Source organism: Rhinoderma darwinii, chromosome 9 (assembly GCF_050947455.1).
Source record: "Rhinoderma darwinii isolate aRhiDar2 chromosome 9, aRhiDar2.hap1, whole genome shotgun sequence".
Classification (NCBI taxonomy): Eukaryota; Metazoa; Chordata; class Amphibia; order Anura; family Rhinodermatidae; genus Rhinoderma; species Rhinoderma darwinii.
The window spans coordinates 82853513-82877574 of record NC_134695.1 but is presented as its reverse complement, the minus strand read 5'-3'; the positions used below and the strand labels follow the sequence as shown (position 1 = coordinate 82877574).

The following is a 24062-nucleotide window of genomic DNA, read 5'->3' as shown; positions in this document are numbered from 1 at the left end:
ATTAGGCCTCATGCACACGACCGTAAAAACTCCCGTTATTACGGGTCGTAATTACGACCCCTAATAACGGGCTCATAGACTTCTATTGGCGACGGGTACCTTCCCGTTTTCTCACGGGAAGGTGCCCGTGCCGTTGAAAAAGATAGAACATGTCCTATTTCAAGCCGTAATAACGGCACGGACAGTCCATAGAAGTCTATGGAGCTCTCGTAATGACGGGTGGCTACATGTGTGCACCCGTCATTACGGCAGCGTTGCTAAGCGACGTCAGTAAATAGTCACTGTCCAGGGAGCTGAAAGAGTTAACTGATCGGCAGTAACTCTTTCAGCACCCTGGACAGTGACTACCGATCAGTATAAACCTGTAAAAAATAAAAATAAAAGACGTTCATACTTACCGACAACTTCCTGCTTCCTCCAGTCCGGTCTCCCGCCCGTTGCCTTGGTGACGCGTCTCTCTCGACATCCGGCCTGACGTCCTGGATGACGTTTCAGGCCATGTGACCGCTGCAGCCAATCACAGGTCAATCACAGGCTGCAGCGGTCACATGGACTGCCGCGTCATCCAGGGATGTCGGGCTGGATGTGAAGAGAGGGACGCGTCACCAAGACAACGGCCGGGTAAGTATGAATTTCTTTAACTTTTATTACAGAAAAGGCTGTCCCTTCTCTCTATCCTGCACTGATAGAGAGAAGGGGCTGCTGATTAGTGCAGTGCTATTTTGCCGCCAAAAACGTGCTCGTAAATACGGGTGGAATACGTGTGACACCGGACCCATATTTACGAGCACGGGTTCGTAAATACTGGTGCAAAATGGGTGGAATACGTGTGACACCGGACCCGTATTTACGCCAGCATTTACGGGTGGGAAAAAATACGGTCGTGTGCATGAGGCCTTAGGCCCAATTTTTTAGTTTGGGATAAACAATGGAGGTTCCCTCTCCATCAGTATATATCTATATGTATAAATTGATATACAAATATACACAAAATTAAAAATAAAAAAAGAGAAAATACAAAACACGTATCTGTATAGAACCCTGGACGTAGTCATGGCAACCAGAATAAAACCTCAATTTTTTACACTGTCCATCTACACAGCTCTCCCACATATCTCAATTGTGCGATTACGCTGATCAACAAATGAAGATTGGATTTTATGAAAATCATTGGGACAGATTATACCAAAGGAAAAAAAATTCCTGATGAGAATCCACTAAGAGAAAATGTTAGAAAGCTAGTCACATCAGAAACATTCTCATGCATTGGCCAACATAATCCTACATGAATCTCTGAACGTTTTATACTTTATATATAGAATAAATCGCTGAAACAGAGTCACTGTGTACATACATTACATTACTTATCCTGTACTGATCCTGAGTTACATCCTGTATTATGCTCCAGAGCTGCACTCACTATTCTGCTGGTGGAGTCACTGTGTACATACATTACATTACTTATCCTGTACTGATCCTGAGTTACATCCTGTATTATACTCCAGAGCTGCACTCACTATTCTGCTGGTGGAGTCACTGTGTACATACATTACATTACTTATCCTGTACTGATCCTGAGTTACATCCTGTATTATGCTCCAGAGCTGCACTCACTATTCTGCTGGTGGAGTCACTGTGTACATACATTACATTACTTATCCTGTACTGATCCTGAGTTACATCCTGTATTATACTCCAGAGATGCACTCACTATTCTGCTGGTGGAGTCACTGTGTACATACATTACATTACTTATCCTGTACTGATCCTGAGTTACATCCTGTATTATACTCCAGAGCTGCACTCACTATTCTGCTGGTGGAGTCACTGTGTACATACATTACATTACTTATCCTGTACTGATCCTGAGTTATATCCTGTATTATACTCCAGAGCTGCACTCACTATTCTGCTGGTGGAGTCACTGTGTACATACATTACATTACTTATCCTGTACTGATCCTGAGTTACATCCTGTATTATGCTCCAGAGCTGCACTCACTATTCTGCTGGTGGAGTCACTGTGTACATACATTACATTACTTATCCTGTACTGATCCTGAGTTACATCCTGTATTATACTCCAGAGCTGCACTCACTATTCTGCTGGTGGAGTCACTGTGTACATACATTACATTACTTATCCTGTACTGATCCTGAGTTATATCCTGTATTATACTCCAGAGCTGCACTCACTATTCTGCTGGTGGAGTCACTGTGTACATACATTACATTACTTATCCTGTACTGATCCTGAGTTACATCCTGTATTATGCTCCAGAGCTGCACTCACTATTCTGCTGGTGGAGTCACTGTGTACATACATTACATTACTTATCCTGTACTGATCCTGAGTTACATCCTGTATTCTACTCCAGAGCTGCACTCACTATTCTGCTGGTGGAGTCACTGTGTACATACATTACATATCCTGTACTGATCCGGAGTTACATCCTGTATTATACTCCAGAGCTGCACTCACTATTCTGCTGGTGGAGTCACTGTGTACATACATTACATTACTTATCCTGTACTGATCCTGAGTTACATCCTGTATTATACTCCAGAGCTGCACTCACTATTCTGCTGGTGGAGTCACTGTGTATATACATTACATTACTTATCCTGTACTGATCCTGAGTTATATCCTGTATTATACTCCAGAGCTGCACTCACTATTCTGCTGGTGGAGTCACTGTGTATATACATTACATTACTTATCCTGTACTGATCCTGAGTTATATCCTGTATTATACTCCAGAGCTGCACTCACTATTCTGCTGGTGGAGTCACTGTGTACATACATTACATTACTTATCCTGTACTGATCCTGAGTTACATCCTGTATTATACTCCAGAGCTGTACTCACTATTCTGCTGGTGGAGTCACTGTGTATATACATTACATTACTTATCCTGTACTGATCCTGAGTTATATCCTGTATTATACTCCAGAGCTGCACTCACTATTCTGCTGGGGGAGTCACTGTGTACATACATTACATTACTTATCCTGTACTGATCCTGAGTTACATCCTGTATTATACTCCAGAGCTGCACTCACTATTCTGCTGGTGGAGTCACTGTGTACATACATTACATTATTTATCCTGTACTGATCCTGAGTTATATCCTGTATTATACTCCGGAGCTGCACTCACTATTCTGCTGGTGGAGTCACTGTGTACATACATTACTTATCCTGTACTGATCCCGAGTTATATCCTGCATTATACTCCAGAGCTGCACTCACTATTCTGCTGGTGGAGTCACTGTGTACATACATTACATTAATTATCCTGTACTGATCCTGAGTTATATCCTGTATTATACTCCAGAGCTGCACTCACTATTCTGCTGGTGGAGTCACTGTGTACATACATTACATTACTTATCCTGTACTGATCCTGAGTTACATCATGTATTATACTCCAGAGCAGCACTCACTATTCTGATGATTATTTTAGAAAACATCCAGCAAGCATGTGAACAAACACCCCCTAACATAGATGAGCTCCTATAAAGACGACAGATCCCAGAATGAATGCAAATCACCAGAGCAAGGTCTGGGCAGACACTGAACAAGCAGGGCATACTAGTCAAGTATGTAACGTATGGTATTTCCAAAGTGACAACTTTTTGTTGTTGACCCATTTTCTATGTAAACTATGAAATAGTGATGAAAGGTGAACATGATTTGGTGTGACATCACTGCAGTAGAGGAAAGGCAAATCAATCCCATTGCGTGTAGATGTGACACCGGCAGGTGATTCACTCTGGCTGTTTACAAGAGCGTTCCCTGCCACGCAGCCGCCGACATCCAGAGGATGGGGCAGGATATTGTGTCACCACACAGGTATGTCCTCCAGATACCAACATCTATTCTGCATCACATTAACTGGGAAAAAATCTCTGCAGAAATGTAAATCATCTAAAAATATATAGAACATTTGTGAAATCTGGGGAGGGACCTCACGGCCCACACGTTGCCATAAACGTTCGTGTCTTATGGTGTGTAATTGTGTAATCCACAGAGCCGGATCATCAATGCGTCTAATATTTACGTACAGCGCTAATGTTTTTAGCCGCTCTCAACGGACAAGCAAGTTCTTCATGCCAAGTAGCTAAAAAGGGAAATCTGGCCCCTGATCGGCGGGTGCCATCTGTATATTACGGTTGATACCCTGCTCTAACGGCTGGGATCGGAAATTACCCCTTAGTTACCGCTGTCAATAGCAACCGCGGTATTGAAGCTGTTGAAAGCGGGAGGTAGCCCGCTCCAACAGACCATTGCCCCCGCCACGATATGATCGCGGCGTGCCAACGGTCATAGCAGCCCGGGGGCCTAAAAAAAAAGTCCCAGGTCATGCCACCTTTGTGCTATTAAGCCCTGCCCGGTAAAAAACACAATATACGGCAATATATAAATATACTACGCAAGCCATCCAAAGATCACTGGTTCAAGTCCCCTAGAAGAAAAAAAAAAAAAAAAAAAAAAAAAAAGGTACAAAAACCCGCATTTTACCCAATTTTACCCCAAAGAAATGTAAAAAACAAAAACATAACTGGTATCGCTGCGTCTGTAGAAGTCCAAACTATTACAATATGACATTATTGAACGGTGACCACCGCTAAATAAAATAAAAGCGCCAGAATTGGTCGGTTTTGGTCACCTCATCTCCTACAAAAAAAAAAGAGATCAAAAAGTTGTATGGACCCAAAACCGGTACCAATAGAAACTACGGCTCACCCCGCAAAAAAAAAAAAAAAAAAAAAAAATCAGCCCTCACACCCCTCAAATCAATGAAAAAATAAAAACAATTGGGAAATTGCTGGTTTTTTTTTCATCCCACAAAATAATTTTTGGAAGTTTCTCAGTGCATTACATTAAAAACGACAACTTGTACTGCAAAGAACAAAGCACAAAACACAAAGCCCTCATACGGCAAAGTCAATGGGAAAATGTAAAGTTTAAGTTTTTGTGCTTAATGTGTTTCTGCTAATATCAACCAATCAGATTCTGCTAAAAGTTTAAAGACGGAAGACACACTTGTCATTGGCTGCTGTGGATCTTGTCAGCCACTTCCTGTCATTAGGGAGAGCGGCCACCTTTGCCCTGCCCTGATGGCTGTGACCACAGTCTGGTTTTTCCCACAGCTATGAAATAATGCCACTTGTTGCTGCCAGGTTATTAAAATCCCCGGCGTCTGAGGTCATCGCTCTTTCCATTACTCCTATTCTGTTTAATAAAATGCATTCTAAAAACTTCATCACATGTCCACAGCGGAAAAACACTGCTCAGAGTGACTGGCTGCCTGATATCATCTCCATATAGAAGGGATGCTCATTAATACTCTGTGCTGCTGTGGGGCCAGGCTAACCCTGCCTTCTGTTACCTTCATAACACTGCCCTGCCCTCAAAAACGTCATCAAGAGTCGATAGGTCACTGCCCCCCTCAAACTTAAGCAGACTACGCTCCTTAAATACTCTGCGCAGTTTGAGCCCCTTATCCTTACACTATGTAACTCTCGGCCTCTGGCATCACACTTTCCTCCATTCCCCTCCTTTCGTCTGGATACATTCAGTCCTGTCCTCACTAACATCATCAATAGAGGATAGATCACTGCCCCTCCACACAGATAAGCACACTCCCCTCCTTAAATACTCTGCACAGTTGGAGACCCTTATCCTTCCACTACGTATCTCGCATCCCTATTTCCTCGATTCCCCTCTGATATGGACACATGCAGTCCTGACCTCACTAACATGACAAGTTGACAGGATACAGCTGCCCGTAAGCTTAGTGGACTTGTCTCCTGAAATACTCTGTGCTGCAGTTCTTCCACTATGCATGTCAATCTGTGACCTCCCACAAAATTCGGACATTTCTCTTGAAAACCCTACAGCCTGATCCCACAGATGGGTGGCACTGAATGTGGGGTTTGGGTGGGGGAAGGGATATACATGATTGGATGTGATTTAACACACAGAAATAAAAGGATATGTTGTCAATTCTCTGTGTGGATGTAACCAACTCACTGACAGGGGCAGAGTAGAATTTACTAATGGATGACATCACTCAAAAGTGAAAATCCCAAAAAGGTCAGAAACCTCACACAACAGAAAGTGATTCACCTGTAACGACATCCCCTCCACCCATCACTATTACTTCCCATTACGCATACAGCGGAGGAGGAGGATGATGATGATGATGATTATACCTCCTGACATTAGGGACAAGGGCAGGTTACAGGTCACAATAGACCACAGCACAGAACTAGAACAATTAGGGCTTGTCCACACCTAATGGATTTGAGGCGGAGAATTCCTTCACTATTTCATGCGTTTTTTTACGCCATTTTTTTTCAAGCGCTGTGACGGTAATATTTTTTCTTCCTGTGATGTCATTTCCACCCCTGTAAAATTCGGCAGCGTTTCCGCAGTACATTGTAGTTCCTCATTGATTTCAATGGGAAAAAAAACCCCGCAGGAAATCTGTCCACTTTGAAATAGAATTACGCACCGCGGAGGAATTTCTGGACGGAATATTGACGCAGCGCGTGGACGACATTCGTTACATTTCACCCACTTTGCTGCTGCTTTATTCTGTTGCGCATTTTCTGTCCGCAATTCCGCACGGAAAATATGCAGTAATTCCGTTACGTGTGGACGAGCCCCTACGGCTATTGAAAATTCTGGGCAATGTGGTAATGCCGGTCAGCACGGTTGTCATTATCTCGTCACCAATGTAATAATGTTTAACGTGAAGAACCTGTTATTCAGCCCCAAGAAACAGAGCTTGGGGGGAGGGGGAGCGCTGTGCCCGGCATCCAGCTGAAAAGGACATAGGTAGCGCTATCCTCACGTCCAATCAGCTGCTCTCAGCCAATCAGCATGGCTGAAAAATGCTGATTGGATAATAAGAGCTGCAGCAGACAGCAGCTTATATCGCTCCTCCAGCAGGTCCCGTTCAGCTGGCTGCCAGGCCCAGTATCCAGCCACCAAGAGATATACAGTCTCACCCGCTAGTGAAACCCTCGATTTCAAAGTACAGTTCATTTCCCTTAAGCCCCGTGCACACGGCCGGCCGCGGACAGCCACTTGCATTTTCAGCCCATGCTCCCATATAAAGTATGGGAGCACTGCCGGGAAGAAGCAAAAGAACAGACACGTCCCTATCATTTGCGGTGCACGTCTACGGCCCGGACACCTTCCCGCAGATATACGGGAAGGAGTCTGTGGTCAATAGAAGTGAATGGGTCTGTAACTGCGGACTGCAATTACGGACGATTTTTACGGTCGTGTGCATGGGGCCTTAATCGGACATGAACGGGACCATGATATGTGCTGAATGGACAGATTTCTGGATTATTGGAAAGATATAGAAACGTGTATATATATATATAAACTCACTGGTGAGGGCAGAGAAACATCCTAAACTGCTTCAAATTAAAAAAAACTGCGACTAAACACAACTTTGGTGCATTAATAGTAACCAGCCTCTGACCGCAGTAATGACCTCACTACGGGCGACCCGGCTACCGACGACCTCACCGCTGAGGTCACGGACTAGAAGAGATTTTTCACATTTGGAGCTCTGAATTACCCGACCTCAGATTACAGGAATTCTTATTGTATAATCTATATCATGACACTGAGGCAACTTGATAGAAATAAAACCGTGGAGAATCGGGGAAGGGAGGCGCGGTGGGGGGCAATTTAGGAACGTATTCACCCTCCGCCCCAGTCCTCTATCCATGACCCTATAGAACAGCAGCAGCTGACTGTAATTCTATGTATTCTATGGCGCCCGGGGGCAGCGCGTCCTCGTCAGTGTTAGGACTTGCGGGTCACTTAGGAGGGAATTTGCTGACAACAGACGAGAAGCTTTACATGAAGTGCTGGACAAACCAGGTCCTGACCTTTCATGAAGAAGCGGCAGGTCAGCCGGGGTCTGGTTTTTCTGTCGTTTGGATCCTTCACTTCACCCTCCTCGAGGTCGTCATCCTGCAGGAAGAAATAAAGAAGATAAAAATGTGCTCAGAGTCCGGATATAATGAAAGTCGGCCTGGATTATTGCACAGCTACAACTCCGGCTCCTGCAATGAGAGCAAATAACAGGACAAAACAACAGTAATACGAGTACACGGCGTCAGTGGTGGTATCAGCAAAAATACTCTGTGCTGCTGCTTCTTCCAGTATTCAACTCTCAGCCCTGTCCTCGCTAACATCACCATGCCCCCCCCCCCCCCCCCCCCAACATCAGCACACTCCTCTCCTGAAATACACTGTGCTGCTGGAGACTCTGTACTTTCCACTTTGTAACTCGCCGTCTAGGACCTCCCTCAAGATCAGAACGCTACTCTCCATAAACACTCTGTGCTGCTCTGAACATTTAAAATACCTAGGTAGCTACCAGATGTGTAACCTTACAGCTGAATCTACACAAAGGTGAAATACAACAAGGATAACATACAGCAAGATATATTTAAATAGTGGACCTAGAGCGCAAGACCACAATAGCAAAAATCAATAGTGCCATCCCAGTACCTGTATTTGCTGCCTGCACATCCCTTATACCACTAGATACAATTACTCATCTTTTATTAGGGACAACACTGACATCTAGTGGCAACATTCTTTAATCCGTACGTTTTTCTCGGCCAGTATTATATGGTGTTGCATGACCCCTACTGTTGAAATACAGTACTGCACTTTTTTCTTTTGGTCCCACTTTTAACCAGCAAAATAAAAACCTTTTTTTTTTTTACATTTAAAGTGTACATCCACCTGTATAATGATATATAGTCCCGCTCACAGTGCAGGATCATTTTATAATGTAAACATCACTTTCCAGTCTTCTGCGGGTATTACAGCGCAGGTTCTGCCTCCTCGTCTCACTCTGCGCCTCCTATCTCTTACATTAGGAGCTGTGGCGTCTGCAGGAGTTTAGGTGACAGAACCTGCGCTGCTGAACACAGGGAAGTTATACAATCTGTTCCCACGGGCGACCAGCAGAATCTTAAAAGCGGCTTTGTGTAAGAAAGGAGAACATGATAAAGTCAAAAAGGGTCTAAAAATATTAACGCAAAAAAAAATTCCAAAATGACGACCTCTTATGTTGATTTTAATTGTGAAATCTTCTTATGAACAGATTTATGCTGCGGCTGTCTTAGTGTTTTCCTGCATCAATCCAGCGCCAAGAACCTACATTACCCTAGGATAGGCCATTAACGTGGCAGGCGGTGGAGGTCCAACCCGTGACCTCGACCAATCAGCAGCATGAAGGGGCCGCAGCTCATCGGTGAGGGTCGCTATCCCTTCATTGTTTATCAGTCATTATCTTCTGCTGCGCCCAGATAAACAATGAAGGGGTCACAGCCCTATAGTGAGCACCACAGCCCACCGCTCTGATGAGAAACTGAAGGAGAGACCGCAGAGAGAAGTCATTGATATGGTCTGTGGTCTGACAAGATAAGGATCTGGGGTCTAATGGGGAATTGAATGTGGCACTTTACAGTGAGCAGAGACCCTGGAGTCCAGAGTCCTGCACAGTCAAATATATATATGGACTCCATATATAATAAGTCTGCTAAATATACCCCAGCCCTGCACATACAGTATATAGGCCATATATCATGTATGTGCAAGGCTGGGGTATATCCAGCAAACTTTATATATGGACTCAATATATATGCAAGCTAAATATACCCCAGTATTGGTGGCACTGAAGCTGTTGTGGGGATCATTAACTGTTATGGGGGTACAGTGGTTGTTATGGGGACGCAGACACTGTTATGGGCGCACTGGGGCTTTTATGAAGGACCAGAGGCAGCTATGAGGGCACGGTGGCCGTCATTGAGGGGGGATATTAGTATGGTCTGGCACCGTGCGTGGATTTTGGGTGCTGTAAGGAGAGTTCACAGCCCATTAATATTATTAAGATCAACTTGAGCACGACTTTTTGATATGCACAAAAGGATTTATTCAGAAAGCGGCAGAATAAGTGTGTGTAACATTTTGGCCTATAAATACGGCCTCTCTCAAACACTATTGCCGCAGGGTTAGGGCGTACGCTTCTAATGTAGAGGCGCTATAGAAAAGGTATATATAACCAGTGGTGGACGCGAACCATAGTGCAGCCCTAAGGCTGGGTTCCCACATTGCAGATTTTGCATGTGGTTTTTTTAAAGCCAAAACCAGGAACGGAACCGAATCAGAATAAAAATATAGAGAAAGGCCTTATAGGTCTGCTCTACCTGATCCAATTCTGGTTTTGGCATACAAAATGCAGGCAAAATCTGCAGAAAATCTGCACTGTGGGAACCCAGCCTTACTCTGTTTAAATGGAGCGGGGGTTGCACTATGATTAGCGTCCCCCACTGGTTATATATACCCCTTTTCTATAGCGCCACCACAGCAGCAGTGTATACCCTAACCCAGCGGCAATAGTGCCGGAGAAAGGCCGTATTTATAGGCGCACACATTTCACACGCTTATTTTTCCACTTTCTGAATAAATCCTTTTCCGTATATCAACACGGAGTGCTCAAGTTTATCTTACGAAAATGAAGGGGGCATAGCGTCTGGTGGAGGGGCTCGGAGGCCGTTTCTGTATGGTGGCATAGAAGCTTTTATGGGGACACTGTGGCTGTTTATAAACCACGTCTAATCCTGTAAATCAGTCACATGGTGTTGAGGGGTAACCCAAGCTCACCGCCTGACGTCTGGGAATTTGCCAACAACGGTAAGCTCAGGTATCACACTTAAAGGGAAGACTTTTTTTTTTAATCCATTTTAAAGCAAAATTCAGGTGCCAAGGTGATTTAGAAGTAATGTGTATTATTAGTTTTTAGCCTTTTTTTTAATCTTGTAATAAATAATTGGTAGGGAAATACGGTGTTAAAGGAATAGTAAAACTGATACACAGTGTTGTGCCTAGTGCTGGGGGTGGAGCATGACACAGAATCCCTGTGCCATGCTCCGCCCCTCAGATTTGCCTGGAGTGTTCCTTTAAGCTCCCAACCAGTTCTATTGTTACGTTGAGCTGAACAACTGATTTTTATAACATCGAGTGTGCAAGAAATCCAATGTGGAGTCGACAACCCAAATCACTCACATCAATCTCCCCCTCATCAATCTCTCCGTCGTCGTCCTCCTTCTTCTTGTCCTTCTGCTCCTCTTCTTTCGGACTCTCCTTCTCGTTGAGTGGAGAACCTGCTTTCTCTTTCTCGTCTTCGTCGTCAGCCACAGTTTTCTCTTGGTCGTCTTCCTGGTTGGGACCCGCCGGATCTTCCGGAACCTCCTCATCGTAGTCCAGTTCATGTTCATCCAGTTCTCGAGTCACAGAAGAAGCTTCGTCGTGAAGGTCGTTGCCTCGGTCATCATCTTCCTCATTGGGAGAACGTGGAACGTCTTGGTTGGGTTCGCCTTCCGAGGCCGGAGATTTGATCTCACTCAAGCGATCCTCGTCATCGGAGGGACGAGGGGACCTCACAGAACGTCTCTCGAGTCCTTCCGAGTCACCTTGGTGGGTTTCATCAATGTTCAAACTACTTTTCTCCATTGGAGGGGAATCAGGAGAATCTTGGAGGGCTTCAAAGATGGACCCAGGCATGGCTTTATCCTCTGGAAAAGATTTTGGGGAATGTTTACTGTTTGCGTATGGAGAAGTATAATCTCCGGAGCCTGATAAAGGTTCAGCCGAGTCATTGGGCGAGCTCTTCTCTTCTAAGAGATCATCATTGCTTCCCTCCTCCTCCTCCTCTTCCTCCTCCTCTCTATCCAGCTCATGGTCTGAAGATTGATCCCCATCATCGTCTTCCTCTTCATCGGTCAGCTCAGGCAAGATTTCTTCAGGAGACAGCGGGTCCCGTTCAGGACTATCTGCTGAGGCCATCTGTCAAACGTACCTGAAACACAACAGTCTGAACGTCAGAAACAGAATACATAATCATAGAATGGTGTAAAGCGGTCGTCCAGTCATTCCATTCTCCAGATCTTTGCTTGTTGTCAGTGAATGCAATCTCTCACAGCTGAAGGATTATTACAGTCTGGACAATCCTCTGATCATCAGCACAAATCTCTCTCCTTTCATTATAGTTTGCTACAATGTATCAGTGCAGGTAAAAATCCAGTCTGTTTAGCTCAGAGGAGGTTGTCTAGACTGGATACAAATGTAGCAAACACTCAGCTGTATGTAGTATTAAAGGGGTATTCCCAGAATCGACAATTATCAAATATCCACAGGATTGGTGATAATTGCCTGATCATTGGGACCACCGATGGCGGGAACAGGGGGTCCAGAACCCCTTGTTCCTCCTCCCTGCATCGAGGGGGACATTAAATGGAGCAGTCGTCAAGCATGTGCTACCACTCCATTCAATGGCTATGGACTGACGGACTGGACTCTGCTATTTCTGACATTCCTATAGACATTGAATGGACTGGTAGCACATGCTTGACTGCTGCTCCATTTAATGTCCTCCTGCTCTACAGTCGGGCAATGAGGAGGATCAGCTGTTTTGGGACCCCCGTTCCCACAATCAGTCAGGGTGTCAGCAGTGGGGCCGCCAGCGTTCAGACAATTAGCAACCTATTCTGTGGATAGGTAGTAATTGTCGGTTCTGCGAATACCCCTATAAGTTAGGACCTTTTTTCAAACACTGGATGAAAACTAAAAAGTTCCCGTTCACTGAGAGCAAGCAGAGATCCTAAAAGTGGTAAAGAAAAAGAAGTCAAACAAATTATATTAGAAAGCTGAAGAACTTCTCATTACACGATGATAAAAGGTTAGGTATACTTTTGCTATCATTTTATGCGTCAGTACACTTAAAATAAAATAACTTTGTAAAACTAGATTAAAAATCCACCGTTTTGTGTATTCCACTCCTATGCAGAGCGGTGTCTCTCCCTGGTTACGGACTGCCAACAAACCCTCTCTCCGTGTTTCTGCTTAAAACATAGAAAATCTGAACCGTGTGAATGAGGTTTGAAACGGCCATAGCGATAATTGTTACGTCTATGGTACGAAATACGATCGGATCTGACCAATGGAAATCCGCGCCGCTGCTCAGAACAGTCCATGATTACATTTGTCTCCATCGTTCGTGGTAAATACAGATAAAAGGTAGAGGCGACCGTACACATTAGATTAATATTGGACAAACCTACCGATTCTAACCATATGACCATCTAACGTGTATGGGGGGGGCCTCCGGATTATCATTTGACGGAAGATGTCGGCGGGAGAGAGGGATCGGGCAGTTGGATTTCAACATGCCGACAATTTCGTTCTCAGGGGAGATAAGCCGATGACGGAGGTGTCTGTACTCCCCTCTTCCCATTCAATATACATGCATGCTCGGCCGAGCCCAGGGTTCATGCGTATAGGGGGGGGGGGGGGGGGGAGATTGGGAAGAATAGAGGTCAGCCGGCAGATATCGGATGTGTATTGACAGCCTGCAGCCATGTTTACATCGGCGTTGTGAATTCCGTTCTATTGCTCCGTCGTAGAAGCAGAAAAACTGTATTCAAGCTGTGAGAGGACGGACACCAACAGCACCATTGCTAGATTACGTCGTCGTGTCTGTCATTTTGATGGAAAAATATAGTGCCGCACGCTACGGTATTAATATCCGGAAAATAGGACGGAATCTGCAACGGAGCCTCAAACGCTGATGTGAACCGAGCCTAATACGACTGCACAGGGCTTGTTTATAGACACATAGGTCTGCATAAGAGCTGTATACACAAAAAGGGAAGAGACTATTTGCATTGGAGCAAAACAAGAAATGCTCACAACCGTGGACATGGCCTTGACACTTTACATAAAAAACGTTAGACCCCGTTAAGTAAAGCCCTTGTGTACAACTCCGCCAGATCAGGGCAACAAGTGACTTACGGGACGGACGTGTCCGGCACATTATAGATCACACGCGCCTGGAGAATTATAGCCAGACATCACAGTTACACATTTGTGGGGGTTTTTCTATTCGGCGATCCGCGAGCTTCACTAAACTGATCAGGTGGAAAACTGGAATTTCTATTGTAGAATAATTGCTCCCTATGGGAAATGAATCCAAGGAAGAAGTGAGACCTCAGATGTGCACAGTCCCTGCGCTGAAGTGTCGGATCACTCAGGGAGAACAATACCCCCCCCCCACCGATATAGGCACAAGCCAAAATTAGGAGGTTATCAGGATCCAAAACACAATTTTGGCCTCATGCACATTGGCCGTGCTCGTTATCACGGTCCGCAATTATGGGCACGGCCGGCCGCGGGCAGCCACTCGCATTTTCGGCCTGTGTTCCGATACAAAGTATGAGAAATCTGTCCATAAAAAGCAAAAAAAAAGAGGCTTTCTACGGCCCGGAAACCTTCCCGTAAACATACGGGTAGGTGTCCGTGGCCAATAGAAATGAATGGGTCCGTAATTGCGGACAAATTCTACGGTCATGTGCATGGGGCCATTCAAATATCCTATTAGGAAATTCTGAGTTAATAGGGACGGGGGAGGGGATTCTCGTTCAGGACTCATCTATTAGCATAGATATCAATGTGAACGGTGTAATGCTTCATTTCTCCTGTGGTGGCGCTGCAGGAGAAAATGACACTGCTGCCAGACATCGTGCGGATTACAGCTGATCGCTGGGGGTCCTAAAGCAGGAATAGGTGTGATCAGCTTTTTGTTGGGGGATCTTCCTAACAATAAGGGATTAAGTGGACAACCCTGTTGTGGGGATATTTACACACGCATGTAATTGCAGGAAAACCACAACGAAAAATGCCTGTAAAGACACGTGGTTTTTGCAGCGGTTTCTGCAGTGCGGCAATGAATATCACCTAAAGGGGTTTTCCTGCTCGCACAGCTGCATGATGGCACTTTACATAAACTGTTAGGCTATGTTCACACGTAGTGAGCAAAATGTCTGGAAACACGGAGCGGATTTCAGGCGAAACCAGCTCCTGATGTTCAATGTTTTATTAACAACTTGCGTTTTTCGTGGCATTTTTGGAGAAGTTTTTCAATGGAGTGAATGAAAAACGGCTCCAAAAACGTCCCTTTTGACAGCGACGCATAAAATAAAGGCTCGTGGGAACAGAACACTGTAATTCCCATTGAAAGCAATGGGCAGATGTTTGTAGGCGTATTACGGGCGTTTTTTCAGGCGTAATTTGAGGCATAAAACGGCCGAATTACGCCTGAAAACACTGCGTGTGAACATACCCTTAGGCTGGATTCACACGAGCATGTTCGGTCTGTAAAGGACGGAACGTATTTCGGCCGCAAGTCCCGGACCGGACACACTGCGGGGAGCCGGGCTCCGAGTCATCACGACGGTCTGCGCCGTGCCGAACAGACCAGAGGACATGGGGGATCTCCTCCACTCGCCATTGGAACGGGGTTAGGTGAGTATGTATATAATTATTTTTACCAGGCACTATTGGGGGCAGCTATGGGTGATTTAAACAGCGTGGGGGCAGCTATGGGGGACTTTATACTGTGAGGGGAGCAGTTATGGGGGCATTATACTGCGTGGAGGCAGTTTAGTGGTATTATAATGTGTTGGGAGCACTACGGGGGTAATATACTGTGTGTGGGGGCAGATGATATACAGTAGTATACAGCAGGCTCAGGGAATAAATATTAATTCAATGGCGTAGCATGCAAATAGGGGGCGTGACATGCAATAAAGGGTGTGTCCTAAAGAAAAAATTAATTAAAGGGAACCTGTCACCAGCATTTCCCCTATTAAACTCTACTCACCCAACGCTGACCGCTGCTGTCAAAGGTTCATTGGCGTTATCCCCTCTCCTAAACTGCTCCCCCGACCGTAAATAACGGTCCGCAAACATATTGAGCCTTTTATGGTAATAATCCGGCAGTCTCGTTTGTTCCTCTTCTAATGCCCGCCCACCGCCGAAAACTGGCCTGCCCTGAATGCTGAAATGTTGTCTAAGATAGCGAGATAGCGCACATGCGCCAGTCACGTGTGGTCCGACACCGTTCCCTGCTTCATCCGGGCTTCAATCCTAGTTACTGCGCTGCTATAGTGTCCCGTTGTACGCACGCCCCAGAACAGGACATCGATGCGCAATGTGTGTGGTGGAGGGAGAGGAGGAGCTGACAATCAAAAGTAAGTAGGCGGGGTTAACTCTGGAAGGCTCGAGGAATGAACATGTGACTCTTATGCTCATCAGCATACGGCACAGGAACATTAAAAAACTGAATATTAAACGGTACAGAGCTACTTAGAAGATAATTATAGGTTACGTAAAAATGATTTTTCCCCACCAGGTATTGCTGGATTAATAGGTGAAATGCTGGTGACCGGTGCCCTTTAATGGCAATCGAGGTTACATGTTCAATTAATCGTGATTTTGATCCTAATCTCGCAGTCCTACACTCTACCCAAAATCTATCAGTTTTAACGCATTACAACCATCACATGAGCGGAAGGGCCGGGTGATGGGCTGTTACAGTGACAGGTCGTCCAGGGTAAAGTCACTATAGCGGGCCACGTATACGGACAGTGCTGCGGGTCACATATCCGGACAGTGGCAGTGAAGAATTCTAAGCGCAGATTCACATGCGCCAAGTTTTGTTGCAGAAATTTGTACAACTGAAAAGCAGTTCCTTTCATCTGAACGCGGTTGAATCTGCAGCAGGTGCCGGGATCTCCGCAAGTCCCGTTCTGATCACTGGAACGGATTTTCAGTTGTAGAAATTTCTACAAGAATTCTGCCGCGTGTGAACTCACCCTTAGAAATCCGCTCTGGTAATGTCCGGGTTCCCCGCAGCATCTCTGCTTACGTGTCTGAGCGAAGACGGCTATAGTGACCTTACTACGGACGTGGGGTCGCCGCAGCAGCCATGATTGTCCGGCCTGTTTGCGTGACGGTTGTAATGCCTTTAAAAGGATCTGTCCTTAGGATAAGCCATTAACATCAGACCGGTGGGGGTCCGGCGCGCAGCACCCCTGCCGATCAACTGACTGATGGGGTCACGGCGTTTGTCGCTGAAGCATTTTCGCAGTTAACAGGCTCAGCACCGCACACTCCCGTAGCAGCCATGCCTGGGATTGCAGTTCCGGTTCCATTTAAGTGTCCAGTAAACACTGAAGAAGCCGCGGCCCCTTCACTCAGCTGATCAGCGGGGGATTCAGGAGAAGTCGCTCACCGATCTGATATTGATGATCTTTCCTAAGGATAGGCCATCAATATAAAATGCCCGGAGAACCTTTAAAGGCACCTATTGGGGAGCTTAATATTTTAGGGTCAGTAAAACGTTTTATTTAAAAATGAGGTGTAAAATAACGCCCCGCCGAAACAGAATGCCGTATTTCCCATTTAAATCAATGGGCAGATGTTTGTAGGCGTTCTGCTTCAGATTTTTCAGCCGGTTTTCGCCCAGAAAAACGGCTGAAAATAAACCGTGTCCACATACCCTCATAGAAGTCTCTGAGCCGGTTTTCAGCTGACTCCGGCTTTCCATGAAAAGCTGAAAAGAGCTGAAGTCATAGCGTTACAGACGAAGTGGCTCCTGCTCCTTCATTTCAGCGATCGACAAGGGTTTCAGCACCCAGACCCCCACTGATCAAAACGTCCGACGTCATATAACAAGTTTTATGAAATGATAGTTGCTCTTTAAAGGGCTGTCCACTTAGGAGAACCACTAGCCATACTGACATAGAGGCTTAAGAAACCCCTCCCTCTATTAGACAGAGTCACCGTAAAGAGCGTCTCCCACTCTAGAGGACTTTACGCTGCGGTGGATACCCAAGAGTTAAGTGATCAGCTGATCTCCGGAGGAGTGGATTCAGATGAGGGGGGGGGGGTGCACCACTAAGTTTCAGTAAATTGCATTAATAGCAACGACTCCTTCACATGCAGGAGGGATCTGATCAGCAGTTTGCAGGGATATGGAGAATTGAACGTGGCGCTGTCCTTCCTTATTCCATTAAGGCGTTGCTATTTATGCAATTCTCTTACACACACGTGTAGGTTGGTTCACCTTTTCTTTACCACAGCAAAACCTTTCAACAAAAAAACAAAAACCTTGTTGAGAAAACCAGAATGAGTCGCGGTGGTCTCCGAGGTTCCACTGTGCCCACCCCCCAGACTTCAGAAAACCATTCTATGGGTCGGGCCAAGAACGCCACCTGCCATCACAGGCCATGATCAGCGGAAGAAAACAAAACTTATGGCTGACCTTTCAGCTACAGGACGCCGTGATCCGACCGCCGATGTGACATTTTCCACCATCGTTGATTATTAAAGGGACAGACACTAAATTATCTGCCGTTTTCAGAATTATTTCCACTTGGGAATCCTGACTATTCATTTGCGGTTGCCCAGCGACGGATAACTTACCGTATTTCATACACATTTTAGCCTCTATTTTGCTAAATAGGGAAAATATAACAATCTGCTACTTGAAAAAAAGAATAGTTTTATTCGCTCGAATGCAATGATCATCGTGAGCGATCGTCTTTTGTGGTCAGACTGTTTGTTTTCTTTTAAGGTGCCGTACACTTCAGATGGCCGTCGGCCGAACGCTTCACCGTCAACTATTCCTCCCGACTCCTGCACACACACTGGGCTCTGCTGAGTGTGAAGGTTTGTGGAGAGGGGAACGAGCTGCTGTCACACACATCTGGCTGCCGCTTATCTCCCTCTGGAAAAAATGATCGGGCATGGTGAAGTCCAGCATGTCCGATCCTTCTGCCGTCAGGACAGCCCCATACACATTAGTCGGTGGGTTCGGGCGCCTGTCATCTGACGTGTGGGCACCGTGAGGACGTTCACGTGGAGCGGGGGGAGTAACAAAGCGCAGACATTTACAGTCACATGGCCAGCGGACCCCGGGGTTCATATGTCACAATCATTTTGTCGTCATCTAATGTCTAGGGCGCCCGGAAGACAATCCCCCGATATCTGCTGTTCAGGGGACACATGGAGAAAATTAAAAGTTGGGTTTTTGTTGAAATTATCGGTGCCTGATGTGTATTTCAGCCGCTTATCTCCCTCACCTTCTTGATATAATGCGCGTTCAGCAGAGTTTGAGATTTTGGGGTGCAGGCGCATTACAGTAAATTTCTAAGTACAAGGGGTTTCACCAGAACAAAAAATGGGAACCAAAGTCCTCAGCACCCCGAGAGTGGGCAGATCCATCACTACCGGGGAACCCCAACTAAGGGGAGCTATGGTTACTGGGGTACCCCAACATGAATGCATTCAGCATTACAGGGAGACCCCAAATTGGAGGGCACTGCCGTTACCGGGGGGGGGGGGGGACACACCCCAACACTAAGAGGTAGCGTTACCAGGGAGACGGCAGAGCGCAGCACTCCTGGGAGACCCCGACACAGAAGATTTATTTTTGGGGGAGATAGAGATTTTCTGACCGATTTTTTTCCTATGACCCACATGAAGCCGTCCTGCTCCTGCACGACCCCCCCAATGACCTCTATGAGCCCCCCAAACCCATATGCTCCCCATCCCCAAAAATCTGAAGGCACAATCACCAGGCCCCATATTGATCTGCAACCTCCTATGAAAAAAAGACCCAATAATAAGAGGAGCGCAGAGGAGGCCGCCATCATGTTCTCCCAGCCAGGACGGGCCCCGAAATAAAAGAGCCCTCAGAGTAGGCGAAGATCCCCCGGACTGTGACAGCGGCCATGACAGAAGGGACTACCGGGACAAGCTGGCAGCTATCTCCAGGGCTCTGCCTCCTTACATATCGCTTACCTGAGGCAGGAGAACCGGGGACAACGCCGGGCTCCTCTCTCATACACGGGCGACAACGAGTGACGGGATCCCGCTCCTGGCGCAGGCGGCCGCACTGACGTCATCACCCTGCGACGTCTACTCACTGACGCCATCACCCGGCGCCGTCTCCACACTGCACTCGTTAACCAGTGCCGTGCCGGAGAGTGAGTGACGTCACCTGTATGTATAACCAACATGGAGGCTCTGAGCAGACGGTGAACCGTGGTAATCACCTCAATCACTCGCTAAGGCCCCCAGACCAGAGCCCCGGCCCTCAGCATCCTACATAGAGGGGTCTCTACAGGTTCTCTGTGCTGCGGAGATACAATTGTACTGGCACTACTAAATCCATCATCTCCCGTCCTACTACTCCCATCATTCCCCGTCCTACTACTCCCATCATTCCCCGTCCTACTACTCCCATCATTCCCCGTCCTACTAGTCCCATCATTCCCCGTCCTACTACTCCCATCATTCCCCGTCCTACTACTCCCATCATTCCCCGTCCTACTACTCCCATCATTCCCCGTCCTACTACTCCCATCATTCCACACCATACTAGTCCCATCATTCCCCATTCTACTACTCCCATCATTCCACACCATACTAGTCCCATCATTCCTCATCCTACGAGTTCCATCATTCGCCGTCCTACTAATATTATCATTCCCCGTTCTACTCCCATCATTCCTCATACTACTACTCCCATCATTTCCTGTCCTGCTAGTTCCATCATAGTCCCTATTAGTCCCATAATTCCCCGTCCTACTACTCCCATCATTCCCCGTCCTACTACTCCCATCATTTCCTGTCCTGCTAGTCCCATCATAGTCCCTATTAGTCCCATCATTCCCCGTCCTACTACTCCCATCATTCCCTGTCCTACTACTCCCATCATTCCACACCATACTAGTCCCATCATTCCCCATTCTACTACTCCCATCATTCCCCGTCATACTAGTCCCATCATTCCTCATCCTACGAGTTCCATCATTCGCCGTCCTACTAATCTCATCATTCCCTGTCCTACTAATATTATCATTCCCCGTTCTACTCCCATCATTTCCTGTCCTGCTAGTCCCATCATAGTCCCTATTAGTCCCATCATTCCCCATCCTACTAGTCCCATCATTCTCCTACCTAATAATCTCATCATTCCCTGTTCTACTCCCATCATTCATTATCCTACTACTCCCATCATTCCCCATCCTATTAGTCCCATCATTCCCTGTCCTTCTAGTCCCATCATTCACCGTCCTACTAGTCCTATCATTCCTTGTACTACATGTTGATGATTTTTCTGAGGTGTGACGACATTTGACCTCCATAACGTAAAGGGTCACATCATTCCCCGTCCTACTAGTCCCATCATGTCCTGTCCTGCTAGTCCCAACATTCCCCATCCTACTAGTCCCATTATTCTCTGTCCTACTAATCTCATCATTCTTTGTTCTTCTACTCCCATCATTCCCCGTTCTACTAGTCCCATCATTCCCATCCTACTACTCCCATCGTTCCCCATTCTACTACTCCCATCATTCGCCGTCCTACTAGTCCCATTATTCCCCATTCTACTACTCCCATCATTCCCCATCCTACTAGTCCCATCATTCCCCGTCCTACTACTCCCATCATTCCCCGTCCTACTACTCCCATCATTCCCCATCCTACTACACCCATCATTCCACACCATACTAGTCCCATTATTTCTCATCTTATGACTCCCATCATTCCCTGTTCTGCTCCCATCATTCCCTGTTCTGCTCCCATCATTCCCCATCCTACTACTTCCATCATTCTCCGTCCTACTAGTCCCATCATTCCCCATTCTACTAGCCCTATCATTCCTTGTACTACATGTTGATGATTTTTCTGAGGTGTGACGACATGCGACCGCCATAACATAAAGGCCATTAGAGCTGTGTTGCATTTCTAGCCTTGAATCAGGTCAATGATAAAGGTCGTGGATGCTTTGCTCCTCATTCGCTCTCGTCATCGTGTTGTAAGTGACGCCATAGTTACACAGACATCATGGACACAGCCCCCTCCCCCATAGTAGAATATTCACAACAAGTTTATGGGGCAATTGTTCGGTGGTCTCAGAGTTGCTGCACCAAGTGAGAGCTTCAAGGTGATAATTGCGCTAATGCAACTACACGTAATGTGGGGTTATATAATCCGCATGTCGCATTGTGATGTGATGCGATATTGCGAGGGAATTTGGGTCATTATTTTTATTCTCAAAGAAGATTTCACCCCTAAATGACGGATAATCACCTGTAAAATCGCATGCGGTAAGTTACCATGGAGACTGACCCAAGGACCCTGGTAGGGTGGGATGTGGGGTCCCTACGGTTCCATGTTACTACCTCCGTAAGGCGTCATATTCTCACAAACGCAATCCTTCTACGGGAGAATACCGCGGCGTCTGGTGAAACATGATACCCATTATTTTCTCATGGATTCCATAAGAAACGGAGAAAAAAAACCCCTCCATATGCCTCATCAGAGACTTGTATGGGTGCCATATTACCAATCCGTAAAACGGCCGTGGACATGACGCCTAATACTTCATATTTTGTCTCCCACACCTTTTATTTAAGAAATGGAAAACCTATGAGCGACAGTGGAATAACGGAAGATGTGCTGTGATTGGTTGCTATAGGCGACAGCCATAGTTTGGAGGGCCAATAAGGACGATTTATCAAAACTGGTGCACACGAAAGAGAAAATTGTTTCCCATAGCAACCAATCGGATTGCATCTTTTACACGTTCGGCGTGTAACGCTCCGGGTGCATAGGCTGAACCCCTTTGATTGACCCAATGTATCCCAAAACAATGTCCTATTTTTATAACCTTTCTGAGGGTATGAAAGGATTTTTTCATAGTATTGAAAAGCGTAAGTGATCACAAAGGGGTCCTGCGAAAAAAAAATACGTAGGAGTCTATCGGCGATGTATGACATAGGCTGTCCGTTGAAATAACTGACAGCGCAATGACCCACGCAAATCATTGGGGCTATTCACACGTGTGCGTTATTTTTTGCAGCGAGTGTCCGTTGCGTGAAACTCATCGCATGTCATATTTTGGTCCGTTTTTGCGGACCACGTCGCCCATTGAAGTCTATAGGTGCGTGAAAAACACGGACAGTGCACGGACGATATGATTCACGCATCATTTGCTAAAGAAATAATGAGAAAAAATATATATAAAGGGCAGAAACACGTGAAAAACGGATGACACACGGAACTAAAACACATGAAATACGCTCCGAACGCAAAACAGACGCGCTCGTCTGAATAAGGACATACAATTGTATATATCGGGAGCAGTGTGAACAGTGTGCTGGCCACACGCTAGAGATTTTAGACCATTGTCTATCGACTGTCGTGGCCAAAATGAGACGCAACAGACGCTGACCGAAGACAGATACCTGTGGAAAAGTTGCTCTGCCACTTTGGATTTTTCCGGTCCTTGTCGGGTGAAGTCGTGTAAAGTCATTCATGCCAAATAACAGATCTGCATCCCATCAATAGAAGCCCTGACCGGGCCGCAGATCAAGACAGAGATCGATGGGCGATTTGTAGATTTAACTTGTGGAGATGTCGTCCCTTCACAGACCAACAATGAACGACAAGTCGTGTAGACTATAGAAAATGGCCGTTGGAGATCACTAATGTATAGCAGCTTTAAGAACCAATGGGCTTCATTTATCAACAGAAAAACTGGCCTCTCTGCCCAAAGCAACCAATCAGAGCGCAGCTTGAATTTCTTAAGTAGCTCTGGAAACATGAAAGCTGAGCTCTGATTGGTTGCTAGGGGGAACAAGGCCGGATTTTCTGTTAGGCAGTTTTAATATTGGGTCCCTCATAGTTTAGTTCGTGTTTAATACGCTAAAAACTGTTATTTCAGTCATTAGTGAGGTAACACATTGGGGGAAATTTACCAAATCCGGTGTAAAGTAAAAGTGGAGTAGTGCTCGACTTAATGACCAATCGTATTGCTGCTTTCATTTTCCAGAATGCCTCTATAGAGGGAGAGCTGGAATCTGATTGGTTGCTATGGGTAACTGCTCCATCTTCCTATCGCATCGGATATGATAAATCTCCCCCATTAGACCTTGTTTCTTTCTTACTGAAAGGAGCTGTCTTTGTTGCCCATAGCAACCAGTCAGCGCAGGGCATTGTCTCCATGGCAACATATCGGCTGTGCTGTGTTGCGCTGCGATCTCATGCGATATGCTTGCCGTGAATGTAGGAAGTTGGGGAATGGTTGTTAATTAGA

The 24062-nt window shown here is 46.0% G+C and overlaps 1 protein-coding gene across 1 annotated transcript in view; it reads right to left on the bottom strand.

The window, feature by feature from the left end:
• Positions 1-23471, bottom strand: part of ZC3H18 (zinc finger CCCH-type containing 18) — a 39782-nt gene extending 16311 nt beyond the window's left edge. Inside the window, exons 1-3 of the mRNA XM_075836803.1 lie at positions 23212-23471; positions 11120-11912; positions 7924-8008 (exon numbers count right to left, since the gene is read on the bottom strand). Coding sequence (XP_075692918.1) covers positions 7924-8008; positions 11120-11899 — 865 coding nt within the window. The 5' untranslated portion in view covers positions 11900-11912; positions 23212-23471. The remainder of the gene's footprint in view (positions 1-7923; positions 8009-11119; positions 11913-23211) is intronic.
• Between the last annotated feature and the right edge of the window lie 591 nt (positions 23472-24062).